The sequence below is a fragment of the Trachemys scripta genome, chromosome 2, assembly GCF_013100865.1.
Source record: "Trachemys scripta elegans isolate TJP31775 chromosome 2, CAS_Tse_1.0, whole genome shotgun sequence".
NCBI lineage: Eukaryota > Metazoa > Chordata > Testudines > Emydidae > Trachemys > Trachemys scripta.
The window spans coordinates 113,285,306-113,303,359 of NC_048299.1; the positions used below are offsets into that span (position 1 = coordinate 113,285,306).

The 18,054-nt window shown below is 41.3% G+C and overlaps 1 protein-coding gene across 1 annotated transcript in view; it reads left to right on the forward strand.

Annotated features, from left to right (window-relative positions):
• AHRR (aryl-hydrocarbon receptor repressor) overlaps window positions 1-15,089 on the forward strand; it is a 116,001-nt gene extending 100,912 nt beyond the window's left edge. Inside the window, exons 7-10 of the mRNA XM_034761441.1 lie at window positions 928-1,127; window positions 4,323-4,432; window positions 5,927-6,065; window positions 13,308-15,089. Coding sequence (XP_034617332.1) covers window positions 928-1,127; window positions 4,323-4,432; window positions 5,927-6,065; window positions 13,308-14,427 — 1,569 coding nt within the window. The 3' untranslated portion in view covers window positions 14,428-15,089. The remainder of the gene's footprint in view (window positions 1-927; window positions 1,128-4,322; window positions 4,433-5,926; window positions 6,066-13,307) is intronic.
• Window positions 15,090-18,054: the final 2,965 nt, after the last annotated feature.

The window sequence follows — 18,054 nt, forward strand, 5'->3', positions numbered from 1 at the left end:
GCACTGTCAAGCCATTAGCAGTAGCTGGCAGAGCAATGAGGTGAATGCCTCCCTGAACCTTTGCGCTGCTCTCTGACCATGTCAGCTGAGGGAAAGGGGTGGAACTGCAGTATGTGCCCGTCTGGTGAAGAAGCCCTGAGATACAGTGGTCTGTCCCTCAAGACTCTTTCTTCTCAAGTCTCAGCAGCAGTGTTGATCTTTGCTTAGCACCCTGCTCTAGGACAGAACTGTGCAGAAGGAGCTAGTCTCAGACTGAAACTCCCAACCTCCCCCCATCCCTGGCATCTGATTTTGGGTACAGTGGAGGGTTACGGTCTTCAGACAGGGTCTGAAGGTTCCCTTCCTGCCCCATACAAAGTATCCTGACATTTTGAGCCTATCTCACAGCTACGCCTTCCCTCCCATCTGTGTCTCTGCACGGTTCCTCTTCATTTTGCCTCAGCCATGTTCCTCTCAGAGAATACACACAATTATTTCACAAGGGCATGGGGGAGAGAGGAAGGAAACTCAGGAATTTTCATCCTGGAGAGATCAGAGCATGGGAAAAACACCCAGTTCCAGCTCCAGACTGAGGCATACAGGAAACTGTTACTTTTGCCATCATAAGCTGCTAGACTTGGCTAATGGAACATGATACAGACCTTCTACTCCAGCAACAGGAGGGGGAAAGGCTAGTTTAAAAGTCTCCATTCTAATCAGTATTATCTCCCCTTCCCATGTTTCAGAAATTGATTTGGACAGCCACATATTAAACATAATAAAGATAATGAAATACATACTAAGGGTTTATCTGCATGTGTTAGAACTGATAGAACATGAATATGTTCAATATTATTTGAACATTATGGTCTATAGATCATATTACCATTTAAGTGTTTTATACATTGAATGCTTACGATAATTTTATTCTGTTTCTTTACATAACAGACAATGCAGTTTCAAGGTAAACTGAAGTTTCTCTTTGGACAAAAGAAGAAGTCCTCTTCAGGAACAATATTACCACCTCAGCTGTCCTTATTCTGCATAGTGGCACCACTTCTGCTCCCTTCTGTGACAGAGCTGAAGATGAAAAGTCTGTTTGTGAAAGCAAAACACAAAGCTGATGATGCATCCACAATGGATACAAAGTATTTTCAAATGAACCTTTTAGTATTTATCATTTCTTACTGGGGATATATATTTATTAAACGTGTAAAAAGCACAGCTTATTCTAAATATCCCTCTGTTTAAAAGCTCTCAATCTTAATAACGATGTCTAGCTTCTTTCAATATTTTTGTTCTTTCCTTGCTATTATTCAAAATATATCAACATAATAAATAGTTGTGTTAGATGTAAAAGTGGCAAATAAAAATATATCCATTCATTTGGAGGGAATTCTCAACTTGCCACAGTGTGTAGCATGGCTACAGTTTAAAGAATGACCCCATGGGCAAACCTCAGTAGCAAACTGAGGAAAGGGGAACATTTGGACATTAAATGTGTCTGTATGTGCATCTGGATGCATGTGAGGGAAAGGCAGACATGATCTACACTGTAAAATGGTGCCATACTTGCGTATGAACACATATGTCAACAATTGTGCTAGCTGACCTGGGGGGAACATGATCCAGCAGTCAGTGTAGCCCGGGACACAATATGTCTGGTGTTTGCTCTTTGGTAAATTTCCTGCCTCTTTTGTGATAAAATCTCAGATTTAATGTTTAGATTAAAACAATGAGGAGTCCAGTGGCACCTTAAAGACTAACAGATTTATTTGGGCATAAGCTTTCGTGGGTAAAAAACCCACTTCTTCAGATGCATGGAGTGAAAATTACAGATACAGGCATAAATATATATTAGCACATGAAGAGAAGGGAGTTACCTTACAAAAGTGTTTAGATTGTGCTCTGTAACTTGCTCTGAATAGTACCATATACCATGAGTAGGTCCACTGATGACAGACGACTTGTGGAATATGGTACTGTTGTTCAGTATGCACACAACTATCAGAATCTGGCTCTTAGCATTGTTTTTGTGTGTGCTGTATGTGTACTATATATCCATATGTTATATTTCTGGCAAGTTAACCACTTGATATCATTTTGACAAGGCAGTGGAATTGTTGAAAAGTTAAAGGTGATAATGGTGTATGAAATAGTTGATCTCTAGGTCAACAGTTGGAATATAGCTCAGGTCAGTGGTGATGAGAAGTCACTACCACTTGCCAGCTTTTCAGTGAACTCTGTGAAATGAGTTGGTGATCTCAGGCCAGTTCCCATTAGAGAATTGTTTGTAGCACAAGCATTATTGGCAGTCTTAGCAAAGGCAAGGATGTAATAGGTATGCAGAATGAACTACCCTTTCACCTCTAGGGTCCCTCCAGTCCCGGGTTGAGGCACATTGGCATGGCAATGTGAGAGTGCTTACACAGCCAATGTCCATGTCCTACCTTTTCAGTTAATAAAAAAAGAACGGTAGGGTATGTCTTCATGCACAGTTAACTTGGGAGATTGGGACCTAGGTTAGCCTGGCCTGGGTGTGAGCAACCCTACTGCGAAGCACTACGCATATTACTGTGTCCTTATTCTTCTTGCACTCATGTTGTGTGTTTGGGACAGAGTCCATGGTTCTTTGTGATGCATTTCTCAAATGCAGCCACTGAGGCTGCACGTGGCCACTAGGAGCTTTTCTTGCGGCCACAGCCTCCTAGGTGGTGATGGGGGAGGGAGGGAAGCAGCGGCCCCTCCCCTGTGGCCGCCAGCAGTGGTTGGGCCCTACCCCCCTCTGGAGACACAAAAGCTGGAGGAACAGACAACCAGTGTGAGTTCCCCACCTTCCTGGGGTTGGTGGGGTCAGGCTTCAGCCCTGGGGTGGTGGGTGGCAGGTTCCAGCCATGGGGCTTCAGGCTCAGTCCCCAGGCCCTGTCCCCTGCACATAGGGTTTCAGGCTCTATTCCCTGGCTGTGTGGTTGCAGGCTCTGGCCCCAAGATCACCACACCCCCATTACCCCTGACCCTTGCTGCCTCGCCCAGTGTCCTATTGCCCCTGGGTCCCACTGCCTCCATCCCCACATCCCCACCTAGGGTTTAATTTGTCCCTCGGCTTTCTGGGGCTGAGTAAGTCTCCTGTGAAAAGTGATATTTGTATGTTTGTTAATATCACTTTTCACAGCAGACTTAGTAGCTACCAAGTCTTAAAGCAACCAAAAACGCAAAAGAAGCAACAAGAAAAAAGACAAGAATGTTCAAAGCACCTTATTTGTGTTTCTATTCTGTTTAGGTCCAGTAAAGAATAGAGACAACTGAACATAATTTTTATTATAGAGTCTGCAAAAAAAATTCTACATAAAAATAATGATTTGGACATGTGTATGTGCATATTTATATGTTTTTCCTAAAGTTAATTAAGTATTTTAGGAAAAAGTGTCAGAGCGGCCACATGCAAGAGTTGGTGGCCACACTCTGAGGCCACCTAAAAATTTGTTTGAGAACCCCGTCTAGGATTCTTTCCCAGTCAATTGTGTCAACTTAGGGAGAACTCACCTGTCCTTCAGGGGGAATTGTGGGAAGGCACTGGAGGACTATCAGTACTCAAGTGACTTTTACCTGTGTCTTCATTGCAAAGTGGGCAGGTTTCCTGTCAAGGTAAAGCAGAACCTGGGCTCTAACCTGTACCCCCAGCCAAGTAAATTAGGCTTAACTCATCTCCAAACCTATGTTAAAGGTTTTTCTGTGTGGATGCGGGGAGGGATGGGAGAGGGGGTTGGCTAATACCCAGATAACAGCCCAAGTTAACTGTGCAGTGAGGACATCACCTTAGAATCCAGTGAAGTCAGTTTGGCATGATTCACAAGCTCCAAAATGCATTTAAAAATAAAGACTGTGACTGATTATAAATCTAAACTATGTGATGATTCTTGCTACATGTTGAAGCCCATTTGCTAGCATTTATCTTTAATGCTAACATTCAAATGCCTTGGTTGTATAAGAATCTAATGGAATAGAATTGAATGAAAACATTACTATTGATTTCAATCCAATCTAAATGTTATTATTCCAGGAAATAAGTACTGATCCGAATAATAATAAATTTAATAATAATTTAATTTTAATAATTTTTCTTTACAGTATGTACAGTATTCCATTCCCACACTGGATTGGGAACTCATATGATCCAGCAATTACCGGCAAACATTTAACTTTAATTATCACACATTCAAACCATAACTACTTAGTACATGTTTGCTAGTTTGAAAGTCAGGTCTTACACAATTGTGTATGTTTGCCCTTAGCTGTATTGTCATTCACTGACCAAATATTTTCACATTGTCTGTCCTCTGCAGTTCAAATGCTATTTCAGGTCTATGTGAAACAGAATTACAAGGAAGAACCAGTTACCATGAAGGTGCAGCTTTCACTAATGTGTTACAAAATGCTGAAAACCAGATCAAAGGTATCAGGTTGTAATAATTCTGCATTACTGAGAGTTTATGGAGACAATCTTCCTGCTCCCCCCCCCCCATTTAAGTTTTCTATATTTTAGTCCCAATTTCCCATTTTTCTATTGTCTGCTATTGTGATGTAGATTAATCAAATATGAGATAGTATTGACACCATAGTCTAGCCATTCTCTAGCTGCCTAGAAATATGTTACCGGTTCTCGCAATTTTATCACAGGCTTGTGATATTAAGCGTGTTTTCTTAAAGCTCCAGCCCCCAGATTCATGTGATTACAGGTATAGTAGGCTATAGCTCTCTAGTGCTCCCTGGGGAAAAGGTGCATTGCTCCTGCCTCAGCTGCTGGGGCACAGCCCTCCAGCTGTGCTAGCTGAGGTGTCAGCCCCCCCGCCCCTTGTGTGGGGAAGGTTAAAGTAGTCCAAACAAAAAGTCACAAAAAGGCCTTTGGGAAGCTGAAGAGAAAGGTATCAGCCCTTCTCCTTTCTGAGGGGGGCTGGTTGGCCAAGGCTCTCAAGTAGTTTCCCTATCAGTAACCCCTTCTTCCAGAGCCTGGAGAGCTCTGGGATGCAGTCCTGCTCCTTCAGAGTGCCACACAGGCTGCACTGAGCAGGGAGTCTCCATTTTAAGGACCCACCCCTTTCCAGGCTTGATATTCCTTACAGGTGGCCCGGTTGAGGCTGATTGTGCCCAGAGGAACTCTTTAATCCTCTCCTGAGTGGGGCTGGGATCTGCCCCCCACAACGTGAAAAGTCTTAGCATTCATTAAAAACAAAGGGGGGTTTCTCATGGTTGAAGCAAAAAGCTTGAAAACATGATGTGAGTGTACCCTAAAGGCGCAAAACCAGACAGCAAATAAAAAGCAACGAAAATGTATTGGTTTTTTTATGTTTATGGTTGTCTGTTTGTTTTTTGGTAACCTGACTCATGATTTCTGAATGCTTGGGACTTACACTACTGTGAGAATCTATGATCTGCTGTAGCTGTCTTTTACAAATTGGCAGGGTGTTTAATATAACATAAGAATTTAGTAATCCTCTTTGCTGACTTTTGATAGTTATTTCTCCTCATGCCTTCTCTTCTCCCTCTTCCCTATACAGATAACTCTATTAACTTCTTTTTTGTACAGGCTTGAAACCTTGAAGTCATACTTGCTTTAATACAAGTTCTCTATCACAGCCACTTTCACTGTCTAGTTTCTCTTGAATCTTTTATTATTAGACAGGCAAAATCTATACTGAACTGACGATACTGCAAAATCTCAGTGATTACAGTTTAAGTGTTTGCAAACTGAATGTGTAATCTTTTTTCCCAGTGTGCATTCTTGCCTGTAATTCGCCTAGTTAATCTTAACCATAACACATTTTGACTTGCACTTTTCTGTATAACAGATACCAAGCATATTTGCGAGTGTCCAGGAGTTTATTAGGTTATATAAAACTAATATTAAAAATTGTTGGCACTAGAATATATTTTCTTTTAATTTTTATAGCAAACAATGGAGAAAATGGCATTTCTCTATTCAAAGTACTAAAAAATGAAGATCACTGGGTCTGGGTACAAGCTAATACTCAAGTTCTGTACAGGACTGGCTGTTCAGAATACGTCATTGCCTCACAGCAAGCTCTAAAGTAAGTATATTTACATTTTCCTGTAGTTCTGAAAGATAAAGACACTATTCACCAAAAGTAGGACTTTCAAAAGCACTTAAGTGTCTTAGGAGCACAAGTCCCACTGAAAATCAATGAGACTTGTGCTCCTAAATCACATAGATAGGATTTTCAAGAGTGCCTAATTTCATTAGAGACGTCACTTTGCCAGAATAATTTATGTGGGAAGCACTCAAGTACTATTGTAACAGGCACTAGTGCAAAACCCTAAGATGGATGACTACTGACTTCACAAGCCCTTTGAGTGGGCCTTACTCAACACAGTATTTGTATTCTTCAAAGAGGCAGTTTCCAGAGGTGCACAGATCCTATCTCCATAGTAGGTTGGATGATTTGACAGCAAGAAGAGCCTCTCATGGAAGCCAAAATAAACCCCTAAACAAATCATCCCTACAGTAGACTAATAGGTAGCTGATGGGGAGGAAAGTTCATGCAAATATACTTTCTACCACTTGACTTTACAACTCCCAATTCTTAAGACCTTCAATCCTCCCATTTATGGCTTAGAAACAACTGGGAGTCAATCCAGCTCCGGACTACAATAATTCTCTTTTGTGGCTACAGATTTTGGGTTGGTACTGGCCTTCTAAAGTATGGGGAACACATTCAGAACAAGAAAAACTATGACAGAGGCTCTTCTCAGCAACCAACAGAGGCCTCCGCTGCAGGAGGCCTCCACTGTCCCATCATTGTTGACTCCTTGGTTGCCAGTGTCCTCTTATTTTATAATATTTGGGAAGCATGGTCATTTCTTGTTCTTTATGGCTGATAGCTGAATGATGTTGTCAGAGGTATGGATTATAAAGTATCCTTGATCTCACCTTTTAAACATTTTCTGGGATGATGTAAATAGGGAAGCTTGTGTTCAATGCAAAAGATGTACGCTCCCCTGAGAGTAGAATCTGTGCCCATCTTAGGAACCCATTTCTTATTACTATCAATATAAGCCTCCCTATTCACATGTTCTCTATTATTTGGTCACCCTGTGCCCATAGAACTGTACATAGACCCTCTCTATGTAGATCTCCCCTCTTCTCCACAAAAGAAGCTCAGACATATTTCTGGCATGGTCTCTTACACCCCCCATGGACCTTATAGAGGCCTCTCTGTAGTCTGTGCTGAGGAAGGAGGTAGAGAGTGGGTGGGAGGGGTGCAGGGCCAGGAGATGCGCACAGAACCCCCTCTTGCTCAAAACTGTATTTAGACTGTTGCCCCTTGGCTTTGTTGCTTTTTGCCTCTGTCCCTCTCTCTGTTCTCGCCTGTTTTCAGTTTCTGTGTGTTCTTCTTTTCTGCCTGTGCGTACGTACACACAAAACAATACTCCACAAAAACTCCTCTGCTCACATAATCCAAAACTCCTGGGTGCTCTGTTAGGCCTTGTGGAATGTGGCTCCTCTCCCACCTTCTCCCCGCAGAAACTGCACAGACTCCAGTGGTTGTGCCTTCACCATATCTTTTTATTTTAAAAGTTCCCTCCACCTTTTTCACAACCGTCCCCATGCAACAGTCTTTTTACACTGCTAATATAGCTTTTGGCCTGCTCATCAGGGCCTGAGGGGAACAGAAGTTTCCCTACTCTGAACCTCTGTGTGGCTACACTCAGCTAACCCTGATCCTCCTTCTCCCCACTTTACACTTCCTTCCTGTGCTTCTTCTTATCAGCCTTGGGCTGGTGGGTAATTGGCTCAGCTGGCCAGCCGATTAACTAATTCCCCCCATCAGTTTTCCCCAGGGGAACTAATTAATATCTGAGTGATCAGAGTGCAAGCTCACCTGTTTGCACTCTGTCACATCTTGTTTTAGAAGTATCCCTTTAGCTGTCTCACAACTACCATAAGCGCAGGGCACATTTACACATCAATTTCAATGAGTTTTTAACTAAAGACATAACAAGGTTTAACCCAGCTCATAACAGCACCCCCAATCTCAGCTTCTCCCCATCATCAGGATGAGGCCTAAAAGGTGCCACCCAATAATCCATCCCAAACAGAAAAAAAGAAATAATTTAAAAAATTACAAATGGTATAAACTAACGGTGTCTTTCTGTCAGACTGTCAGGGCAGAAATATAGGTGGTTGGGCCTAGTGGTTAGAGTAGGGTAGGGGGCCAGATCCCCATGCCAGCTGGGGTTCAAAACCAGGAGGTCAGGAGCTGAGTGTCAGTTACCATGAAGGGCAATTTAAGAAACCAGGAGGTCAGTGTCAGGATACAACAGTTGGTTGAGCATTATGAAGCAGGGTGGAGCCCAGTTGTATGGACAGCTTCCTCTTCCTCCTTCCTGCTTAAGGAGGCGGAGCTAGTCAATCTGGTGCGCCGGTGTTCCACCAGTTAGGACCCAGGGCTGGAGCCTTCTATCTAAACTGGGCTTCAAGGAGTCCCAGTTCTAGCTGATGCCAGCAAGCATCAAATGGAAGATTGGAGCATGATGTCCCCCCTGTCAGGAACCCTGCAGACCCAGGTTTGAGATTCCTGGGTCGTGACACCATCCTATGCCCTAGACACATCCACTGGGCAACATTGTTCCAGATTTCTCAAGGTGTCTCCTGTAGAAGGCTCATACCTAGATTGGGGCATGAACATTTTCTGCTGGCTCCAGGTCCACCTATCAAGGCCATAGCCCTCTCATCAATTAGATACTAGAGCCTACCTCATTTAAGTTTGGCATCTAAGACTTTGTGACTGGTGTATTCTTCATGCCCTGTATATGCACTGGTGGGAGGGGTCCTGTGGGGAAATGAATTCTCTGAGAATGGTTTTAGGAGTGATACATAGAACACAGGTGGATTCTAAGGGATCGAGGTAGGTGGAGCTTGACGGGAACCGGTTAATTTGTTGCCAGATTTGATAGGGGCCAAGGAATTGGTAGTCAAACTTACTAGAGAGTCTGTCCATACGAAGGCTCTCTGTTGAGAGCCATACTTTTGTCTCACTGAACAGGTAGGGCTCTGCTAATGAGGCTGATCTATGTGCTATTAGTAGTCTTTCATTTTTTCGAGGTGTTCCTCACTTCCTCCTGGATTTCATGGATCCATTGTACTGATCTGAGGTGGTCAGGTTAGAGGAGGTCAAGGGTAGCTTCGGTGAAATTCAGGGTTGTACCCAGAGTCAGCGCAAAAAAAAGGGTGGGGGGTTTGGGTCCGTGGATGCCTGGTCTGCATTATTACATGCAAACTCAACATAGACTAAGGGAGGACCAATCATCCTGGTGATAATTGACATAGCATTGCAGATACTGTTCAGGGATCTAATTCACCTTCTCTGGCTGTTCAACTGGGATGGTAGGTGGAGGTGTGGTATGTATGTATCCTCAGTAACATAGTTTCATGCTAGAACCAGGAAGTGAATTGTGGCCCTTAATCGGAGGTAACATGATCAGGGAGGCCATGGAGACTGACTATGTGGTTTATCCATAGCTGGGCAGTTTCCGCTGTAAAGGGTGGACCGGTGCAAGGAATTAAGTGGGCCATCTTGGCGAAGTGGTCTACCACAGTCCAAATCTGGTAATTCCATGATGAAAACTAAGGCAATGACTGTTTGGGGTCAGGTATGGGGTTTCCAGAGGTTGGAGAAAGTTGCAGGGGTCATGGTTTAGTTCCTTGACAGAGGTGCATACATCACAGGAAGCAGTGAATGCCTGCATTGAGGGGCACTGTGACATTACCCAGGATACAATTTGGACTGTTGAACAGCTGTGTCCTCTCAATTCTCCACCCTAGGGTGCCTTTCTCACTGCCTCACTGTGAGAGTAACCACTCCTGGTCTGCTCACATTCTGCCTCCAGCATGTAAATTACTCCCAGCTATACAGTAGGAATGCTATGGCCAACCACTCTTGAATTACACTGCAGAACAACAACAGCAAATTCCCAGTCCCAGATTTTCCCCCGGAAATGTGTTTCTTGAACTGCCCAGCCCTCTCCTGGAAAACACAAGCTCACATAAAGTACATCTTTTATTAATAGAAAATGATACACAAATTCTGTTAATTCAAATGGATTTTGCCCTCAAAGATACTGAGTTTTTGCATTATTTGAGCTGGGACAACCCCCTACCCTCTCCCCTTTGGGCCCTATGGATTACCAACAGGGTAGAAAACAGTTGAAAATGTCTGGTCTTACCCCATTCCTCCGGCTGGCCTAATTCCTCATCCATGTGGCTGCTTTCTACTGTGGTCAGTGACCCTTTGATTTCCTTCTAGAGCTGATTTTTTTTAAATCCATAAATCCTTGATCCAGCTCATCTCAATTAGCAAGTTCAGGATTAGCTATAGCTTGCTTGGTCTTCATTGTTTTATGGAAAAACTTCTGGTCTATGTCAGTTAGATTGCTGTCACCTCACCAATCCATTTTACCATTCCAGACTGGAAGTTTTGCAGCTGGAATTCCCAATCTGTCCAAATGCTTTGTAGTTGTTGCTCCAACAGAGTTTTTACCTCTGCCTGCAAGTCATCTTTGGGCTCTTTCTGGTAAACCTCCAAATGCTGCTTTAATCCCTGTTGTGAAGCCTCCAGCTCCTGTTTCAGGTCTTGTTTTAAATCATTTTAGTCCTGTTATAATTCCTGATGACCTTTATTGATCTCTACGAGCACCTCCATTATTTGTTCTATCTTGGTTCAGCAGGAACACCAGCTCATAGTCTCACTCCTTGGAAACTGGATCTCACTCCTCATATCAGTGTTACTCATTTCCAACCTGTGCAGCTCGTCAAAGTTTAGGGCCCTGGGGATTTTCCAGCTGGAAGCACAATTTGATACAGTCTGGTAGTTTCTTTGATGCAATCTTGTTTATTTACAAACGATGTACAAAATTCTGCTTCTCCAAGTGCAGGAGGAACCAAGAACAAAGCAGTTTCTTATCTCGGAGCCTCAAGCCTCTTTAGCCAATAGACTCAAAAACTCTCTACCTTTCTCCAGGGTCACACTGTGCTCCTCAGCTATTGGTTGGCTTTGTTGTTTTTTGCCTCTGCCTTTCTCTGTGTTCTTATCTGTCCCTAGTTTCTATATGTTCTCTCTTCCCATGTGTACACATATGCGTGTGCACACACAAAAAACAATACTCAACAAAAAGCCACTCTGCCTACGCAATCCAAAACTCCTGGGTGGGCTCTTTTAGCCCTTCTTTTGGATGTGGCCCTTAACTGTCCCACAACTATCTTAAGTGAAGGTATGTTCACATATCAATTCCGATGAGGTTTTAATACAACCTGTAACAAGATTTAACCCCACTTATAACAATATGAACTGTATCTTTCCCCGCTTTGGCTGTCCCAGGGCTGGGAAGCAGGAGAGGAGGCAGTGGGCCTCTATACAGATAGCTCTTGCTTCCTGAATATGCCCCAGAAGAATTTCTAGACATCTTTCAGCTGTAGAGGGTGGATCCCATAATCTTGCCTATGAAGAGAGAAACCCCATCTCTCCCCAGGGAATCCCTCTCCCACAATCTCCTGCCATCTGTTACTCCAGTCCAGGGAATGAATTGGACCATTAAGAAGCAGACCCAAGACGGCTTCTCTTCTTGTTCAAGTCTCTATTTTTGTGTTTGTTTTCTGTGTAATTTAGGAACCTCTTTGATTCATATTTGGATGCCTTTGTTACCCAGTGGATAGTTAAATACCTCTATTGAGCATGGTAATCATGTGGCATGGAGTACCATGAGCACTGAAGTTCCATTCTTATTGTCCCCTACCTAGACCAGGTAGGCTGTAGCAGATACTCACTGTTGTTTTTGTATTTTGTTCATCACCACTTGCATCCTTGCCCCACAGTCAGCCTTTTTAAAGTGTGCAGTAGCTTGCTGGAAATGTAAATTTGTTTGCCATAAAATGGCATCCTTTTCCCCATTCTCCTCCTACTTATATACAAATACTTTAGTATAATGCTTGTCTTCATGCTTTATTTCAGAACAGTCCCATCTTCTGCTTTACTTTCTACATTGGATGTTAGTTTTTTCCCCCCAATTTTCACTGATTTCTAAAAGCTGCTGTTGCTGCATCATACTTGTCTTTCTTCCCGAGATGTTATTTCTGCAAGAAAGTAACATGTTAGCTGTGTTTTAAGAATTTAAAATGTTAATATTTAGCAGGGGGTTGAAACCCATTAATATTATAAGTATGTACTTACAACTTCTCTCTCCCTCCTTAATCTATGTTTGTTGTAATGTGACAGTTCTCACATTATAACAGCATGGACTCCCCCTACTGGGGATTCTTGTACTTACATGCTGAACCCATTCTCTCAAACAAAAAAGTACAAGTATTGAGCTAAGTAACTAACTTCTGAAATCCCCATCAGTTTTCTCTCTCTTCCATTTTGAGTTTCTAATTCTGATACCATTTTTCCCTAAACCAGTTTGGCTTTGTACCTTAAATAACTTGGATTCAGTGTCTCACATCTTTCCTCTCTGATTAATCTAAGTCCCAAGGATTACTATACCTATTATCCAAAACCTAAGGCCAATTTTTTCATAATTTTGTGTGCTTCAGGTGTAGCTAATAAGAACTAAGGGATTACAGCGCCTCAGAAAATCAAGCACAAGATGTCTCAAGCTGGACACATGAAAATGGAAATACCCAAATTAGTGAATGCTTGGGAATATTAGTCTGGACACTTCCTCTGAGCACTTCTTTCATCTCCTACAACAAACTGTTCTGAAAAAACACATCTCTGCAGCTCTCACGCAAACCACTTAAATCAAAAAGTTCCTAACTATGTAGTACTATTTCATTTAAACTACTGTGAACTCTGTTTTATTCCACACTATAGAAACCATTCTGTACACTGATATACTATGTTGAATAAACCATTCTGTATATTGAAAGCATTTTTCTGCCCAGAACATTAGGGTGATTTTTTTAATAAAAAAGATAATAAAAGTACAACTTGTTACTATTTTATTTAAGGTAATGGTAAAATGTACACCAACAGTGGAATGGAATTAAACATGCATACAGTAGTTTAAATGAGATGACCTTGCACTGTGTGTGTGCATAGTACATATATGGAATACATTATAAGATTACTTGGTATGGGTATGAGATTCCTGCATTACTCATAAAAGATGAATTATCCAAATCACCCCAAACAAATATGAACGAAACCTCTATCATAGCACTCCATTCTGTATTCTACATGGGTAACACACAGTACGGGAAAAATATTTTAGAAACATTTGACTGACTGACTGACTTTTTCTACCTTTATTGAAAGGGAAGAAGATGTGCACCTGAAGGTACCAAAGAACATCACAAGTTTGAAAGGACACAAGGAAGCACTTAACTATAACTGTGCCATTGAAACTTTGGGACAGATGAAGCATCTTAACTGGACAGCTGTAAAAAATGAACAGGATAGCATAAAAGTGAAATTTGAACCTAATACAAATGACAAGTGTTTCATGCAAGAGGAATCTCTCAATTCTAACACATTACTTTTAGGTATCCAAAACAACTGCAACACAAACAACATTTGGACTTTAAAAAATTCATCAAGTTCTTGTTCTGAAAATCAACGCATGAATACATGTCCGAGCAGAAAAGTTGGACCATTCTGTAACAGAGATCAAAGTCTTTTAAATTTAGCATCAACCTGTCCTTCCCACTGGGGAACTACAGAAAATTGCCAGTCTTATTCAGGCTTACAGCAATTTACAGTGGAGAACTACACTACAGATCCTGTGAAATTACAACGTCCACTGATGTACCCAGAAACTCTATGCGACACAGTATTTCCTCTAGATATGCCCATCAAAACTGAATATGATTCTGATTCTGAAAATGTAGCTGATAGCTACATGATGTCACAAAGTCGAGTGTGGCTGGATGAGAATGGTATGGTGAAAAAGCAGCTGATTGGCTACCCTAACACGGTGCACCTTAAAACAGAATCGGACCTCAGTGAGCAACTGTCTCCTTGTCAAAAACCAAAGCACTGTGCTTACACACCACACAATTGGCAGTGCATTGTAACAAATCATACCAACAATATAAATATAAACAGACCATGTAAAGGGTTACATAACAAAGAGATGACACAGATTTGCCCCCAGAACTCTGCATGTTTGGAAAGCATCCATGACTTTCAGCGTACAGACTTCTACAATCAGTTCTATAACCCCAATTCAGTAGAAGAGAAAGAGCAGAATAACCAGATTTTTAAGATGCAATGTGAGTTTAAAAATCCCTGCTTGGTTCACACAATCAAGCGTGAACCCTTGGATTCTCCACCATTGTCTGATAATGGGCAGGATGGAATAGAGATGATCTTCCCTGAAAATGCATTACCAGGTCCTGTGCCTCATAAAACAACGGACTGTACATTTTTACAATAGATTTTGTAGCATCTGGAATATTTATGATATTGAAAAACAAGAAGAAGTTGTAGATTATCTTCCTGTTGGACTACATGAGTAACTACAATTAAAAACCAAAGAGAAAAGATTTAAAAAAATATTACTCTTTTTAGTGATCTTTGGAAATCTTTGGAGTGAAGTAAAACCACAGATATCATGGCAAAGTGCTAATTCAGACTTCCTATAGGTATACCAGTTTAACTTTTTCAAGCTTCTCCTCTTATCTGTTGTATATCTGACTGCATTATTAACGTATATCTTCCTCTTGCCTTTATTCTATTGTTCATGGCATGATGTGGGTGAAATCCTGGCCTCAATGGGAAGTCAATGGCAAAACTCCTATTGACTTCACTGAGACCAGCCTTTCAATCTGTGAATCTAAGGTCTATATTTTTATTTTTAGTTTCTCCAGTGAAAAGGATCAGCTATTGCCTTCTCCCCACATTAATTTAATCACCTTCAGGCAAGGGCTTCTCAAATCACAATTGCTTAATTTATAGGAAGACCATTCTAGTGATAGACTCAGGGACCTCAATCTATTTAGCTTGACGAATAGAAGGTTAAAGGGTGATCTGATCACAGTCTATAAGTACCTACACAGGGAACACATATTTAATAATGGATTCTTCAGTCTAACAGACAAAGGTATAACATGATCCAATGGCTAGAAGTCGAAGGTAGACTAATACAGACTGAAAATAAGGCGCAAATTTTTCAACAGCGAGAGTAATTGACCATTGGAACAACTTTCAAAGGGTTGTGGTGGATTCTCCATCACTGGCAATTTTAAATCAAGTTGGGATGTTTTTCTAACAGGAATGCTCTAGGAATTATTTAGGGGACATTCTATGACCTGTGTTATACAGGAGGTCAGACTAGATGATTACAATGGTCCTGTCTGGTCTCGGAATCTATAAATCTGTTAACTCAAAATCCAGTCACCTTACAAAAATGAGCTACAATTATTTTCAGCTACTATACCTCTTCCTTAGTTACCCTGACAAATTTTGTTTTACCAATCCCATTTCCTATATTAAAAATCTTAATCTCTCCCCTGTTGCTCTTTGAAAGATCCACATAAAAAACAGGAAAATTTGACTAATTATCCATTATGCAGGAGAGATAGTGACACACAAAGTGCTAAATTCATACACTTACAAAAATTGCATTACTTGTAACATTAATAGAAAAGAAAATCAGACAATTTTTTTGTATTTGATGATGTCTCTTTAATTGGTCACTGTACTGTCCCCTGACTTCATGACTAGTTCCCATGCCAGTCTTCAGGTGATCGTGGGATTTTTCCAAAGCACCTAGGAATACATCTGCACTGCAATAAAAGACCCATTGGCCCAGATCAGCTGACCTCGGGCTCACGGGACTTGGGCTGCAGGGCTATAAAATTGCAGTGTAGATGTTCAGGCTCAGGTTGTAGCCTGGGCTCTGAGACCATGCAAGAGAGGGGGATCTCAGAGCCCAGGCTCTAGCCCAAGACAAAACATCTACATTGCAATTTTTAGCTCTGGAGCCCAAGTCCTGCGAGTCTGAGTCTGCTGACCCAGGCTCTGAGACTAAGTTCCGTGGATTTTTTATTGCAGTGTAGACATGCCCTAAGTCACTTAAGTGCTTGTGAAAATTTTGCCCTAGGTCTCTTTTGTGTAGAAGGTTGCTGAGTTAATTTACTTGTACTGAAAATAATATAATGCAATCTACAACTTCTATTTTGTTTTTTATTGTTCGCTTCCTGCACTACTGTTTTTAAATTGCACTATTTCAACTTTAAATCACTTTCCCATATATAAAAGGCATATTATGAAGAAAATGCTTAGATGTATTTGTGATTTTTATAAAGCTTAGAGTAAACATTTTCTTATTCAAAGTGTTACAACTAGTTAGAATGTTTTCATTTCAGTAATTGCTAGTCAGTAATGGCGAGATTGATAACTGATGACAATCTGGCCTGAGTAAGGGGCAGCATGTAGTTGCATTGCTCCAAAAGTACAGCAGCGATGTTATTGTGACTCAGCCTCCTGGACGCTGCTCTCTGCCCCACCCCCGTTCTCTCATCTGTAATACAGGTAGGCCACACAGGGAAGTAAGGGGCACCTTGTGCCCCCTTATATCCTTGCACTGGCACAGAGAGTGACAATCTTGCCCTCATACTCTACTCTTACAATAACTATTTTGGGACTAATTCAGATTTGAGTCTAAAGATGGCATAATCCATACCTCCGTCTGGGTCTGTGTTCATGTTTCCTAAATTTAGGATCCAATCCCACAACTTGTTCTGCACAGACAAAACTCTGCATCCATGTGGAGCCCCACAGTTACTGGGGTTCTGTATGGCCCCTAGGATCTGCTCTTATGGAACAAGTTCCAGAACTGGGACTACAGACTTTTTTAGACTCCTTTAGATGCTCTCCCATTTACCAACAGGTAACTCATATCCTGCCTAACACATCAATTCTGAATTTGACCCACTGGACGTGATTCTCCACTGCCTTGCACCTTGGGTAGTCATTTAAATCTGTGCAAAGTGGGCGTCAATTTTACCAGCTCAGAATGGTAGCATTTTACACTTACTTTGCGTAGATGGAAATGACTACAGAAGGTGCAAGGTGGGTGAGATAATATCTTCTATGGGACCAACTTCTGTTGATGAGAGAGACAAGCTTTCAAACTACACAGAGCTCTTTTTCTTTATGTACCATAGAACCTCAGAGTTTCAAACACCTCTGAAATGGAGGTTGTTCGTAACTGAACAAAACATTATGGTTGTTCTTTCAAAAGTTTACAACTGAACATTGACTTAATACAGCTTTGAAACTTTACTATGCAGAAGAAAAATGCTGCTTTTAACCATCTTAATTTAAATGAAACAAGCACAGAAACAATTTCCTGACCTAGTCAAATCTTTTTTTTAAACTTTCCCCTTTATTTTTTTAGTAGTTTAACACAGTACTATCCAGTATTGCTTTTTTTTTTCTTTTCTTTTTTTGGTCTTTGCTGCTGCTTGATTGCGGTTCCAAATGAGGTGTGTGGTTGACTGGTCAGTTTGTAACTCTGATGTTCATAACTCTGAGGTTCTACTGTAGCTCAAAAGCTTGTCTCTCTCACCAACAGAAATTGGTCCAATAAAAGATATTACCTCACCCACCTTGTCTCTCTAATATCCTGGGACCAACACAGCTACAACTACACTACATACAGAAGGTGCAAGGCAGTAGAGGATCAAGCCCACTGAGACTGAGTGTAAGGGAATCTAAAATGGTATAATTTACATGAAGAGATGCCAGGAGGCAGGAGTGTAGCAAGAAAAACAACTCACGGGAGGGTAAATAAATGTGTTAGTTAAAGTAAACCAACATCTACAGGCTCCTAGGTGTGTAAATTACACCAGTTTACACTCCTTTGTGATCTGAGGGAGTCTGAGTCTAAATTAGACTCCTTTACATTAACTTGCATCATATTAGAATTTGCTCCACTGGTTTACAGCTGAGCTGTTATCAGATATCTCATATACAGAAACTGAATATGGTATTTATCAATGGAATTATTTCTAATGTAAATCTTCACACACATACAACAATCATAAAAAATGGGTCC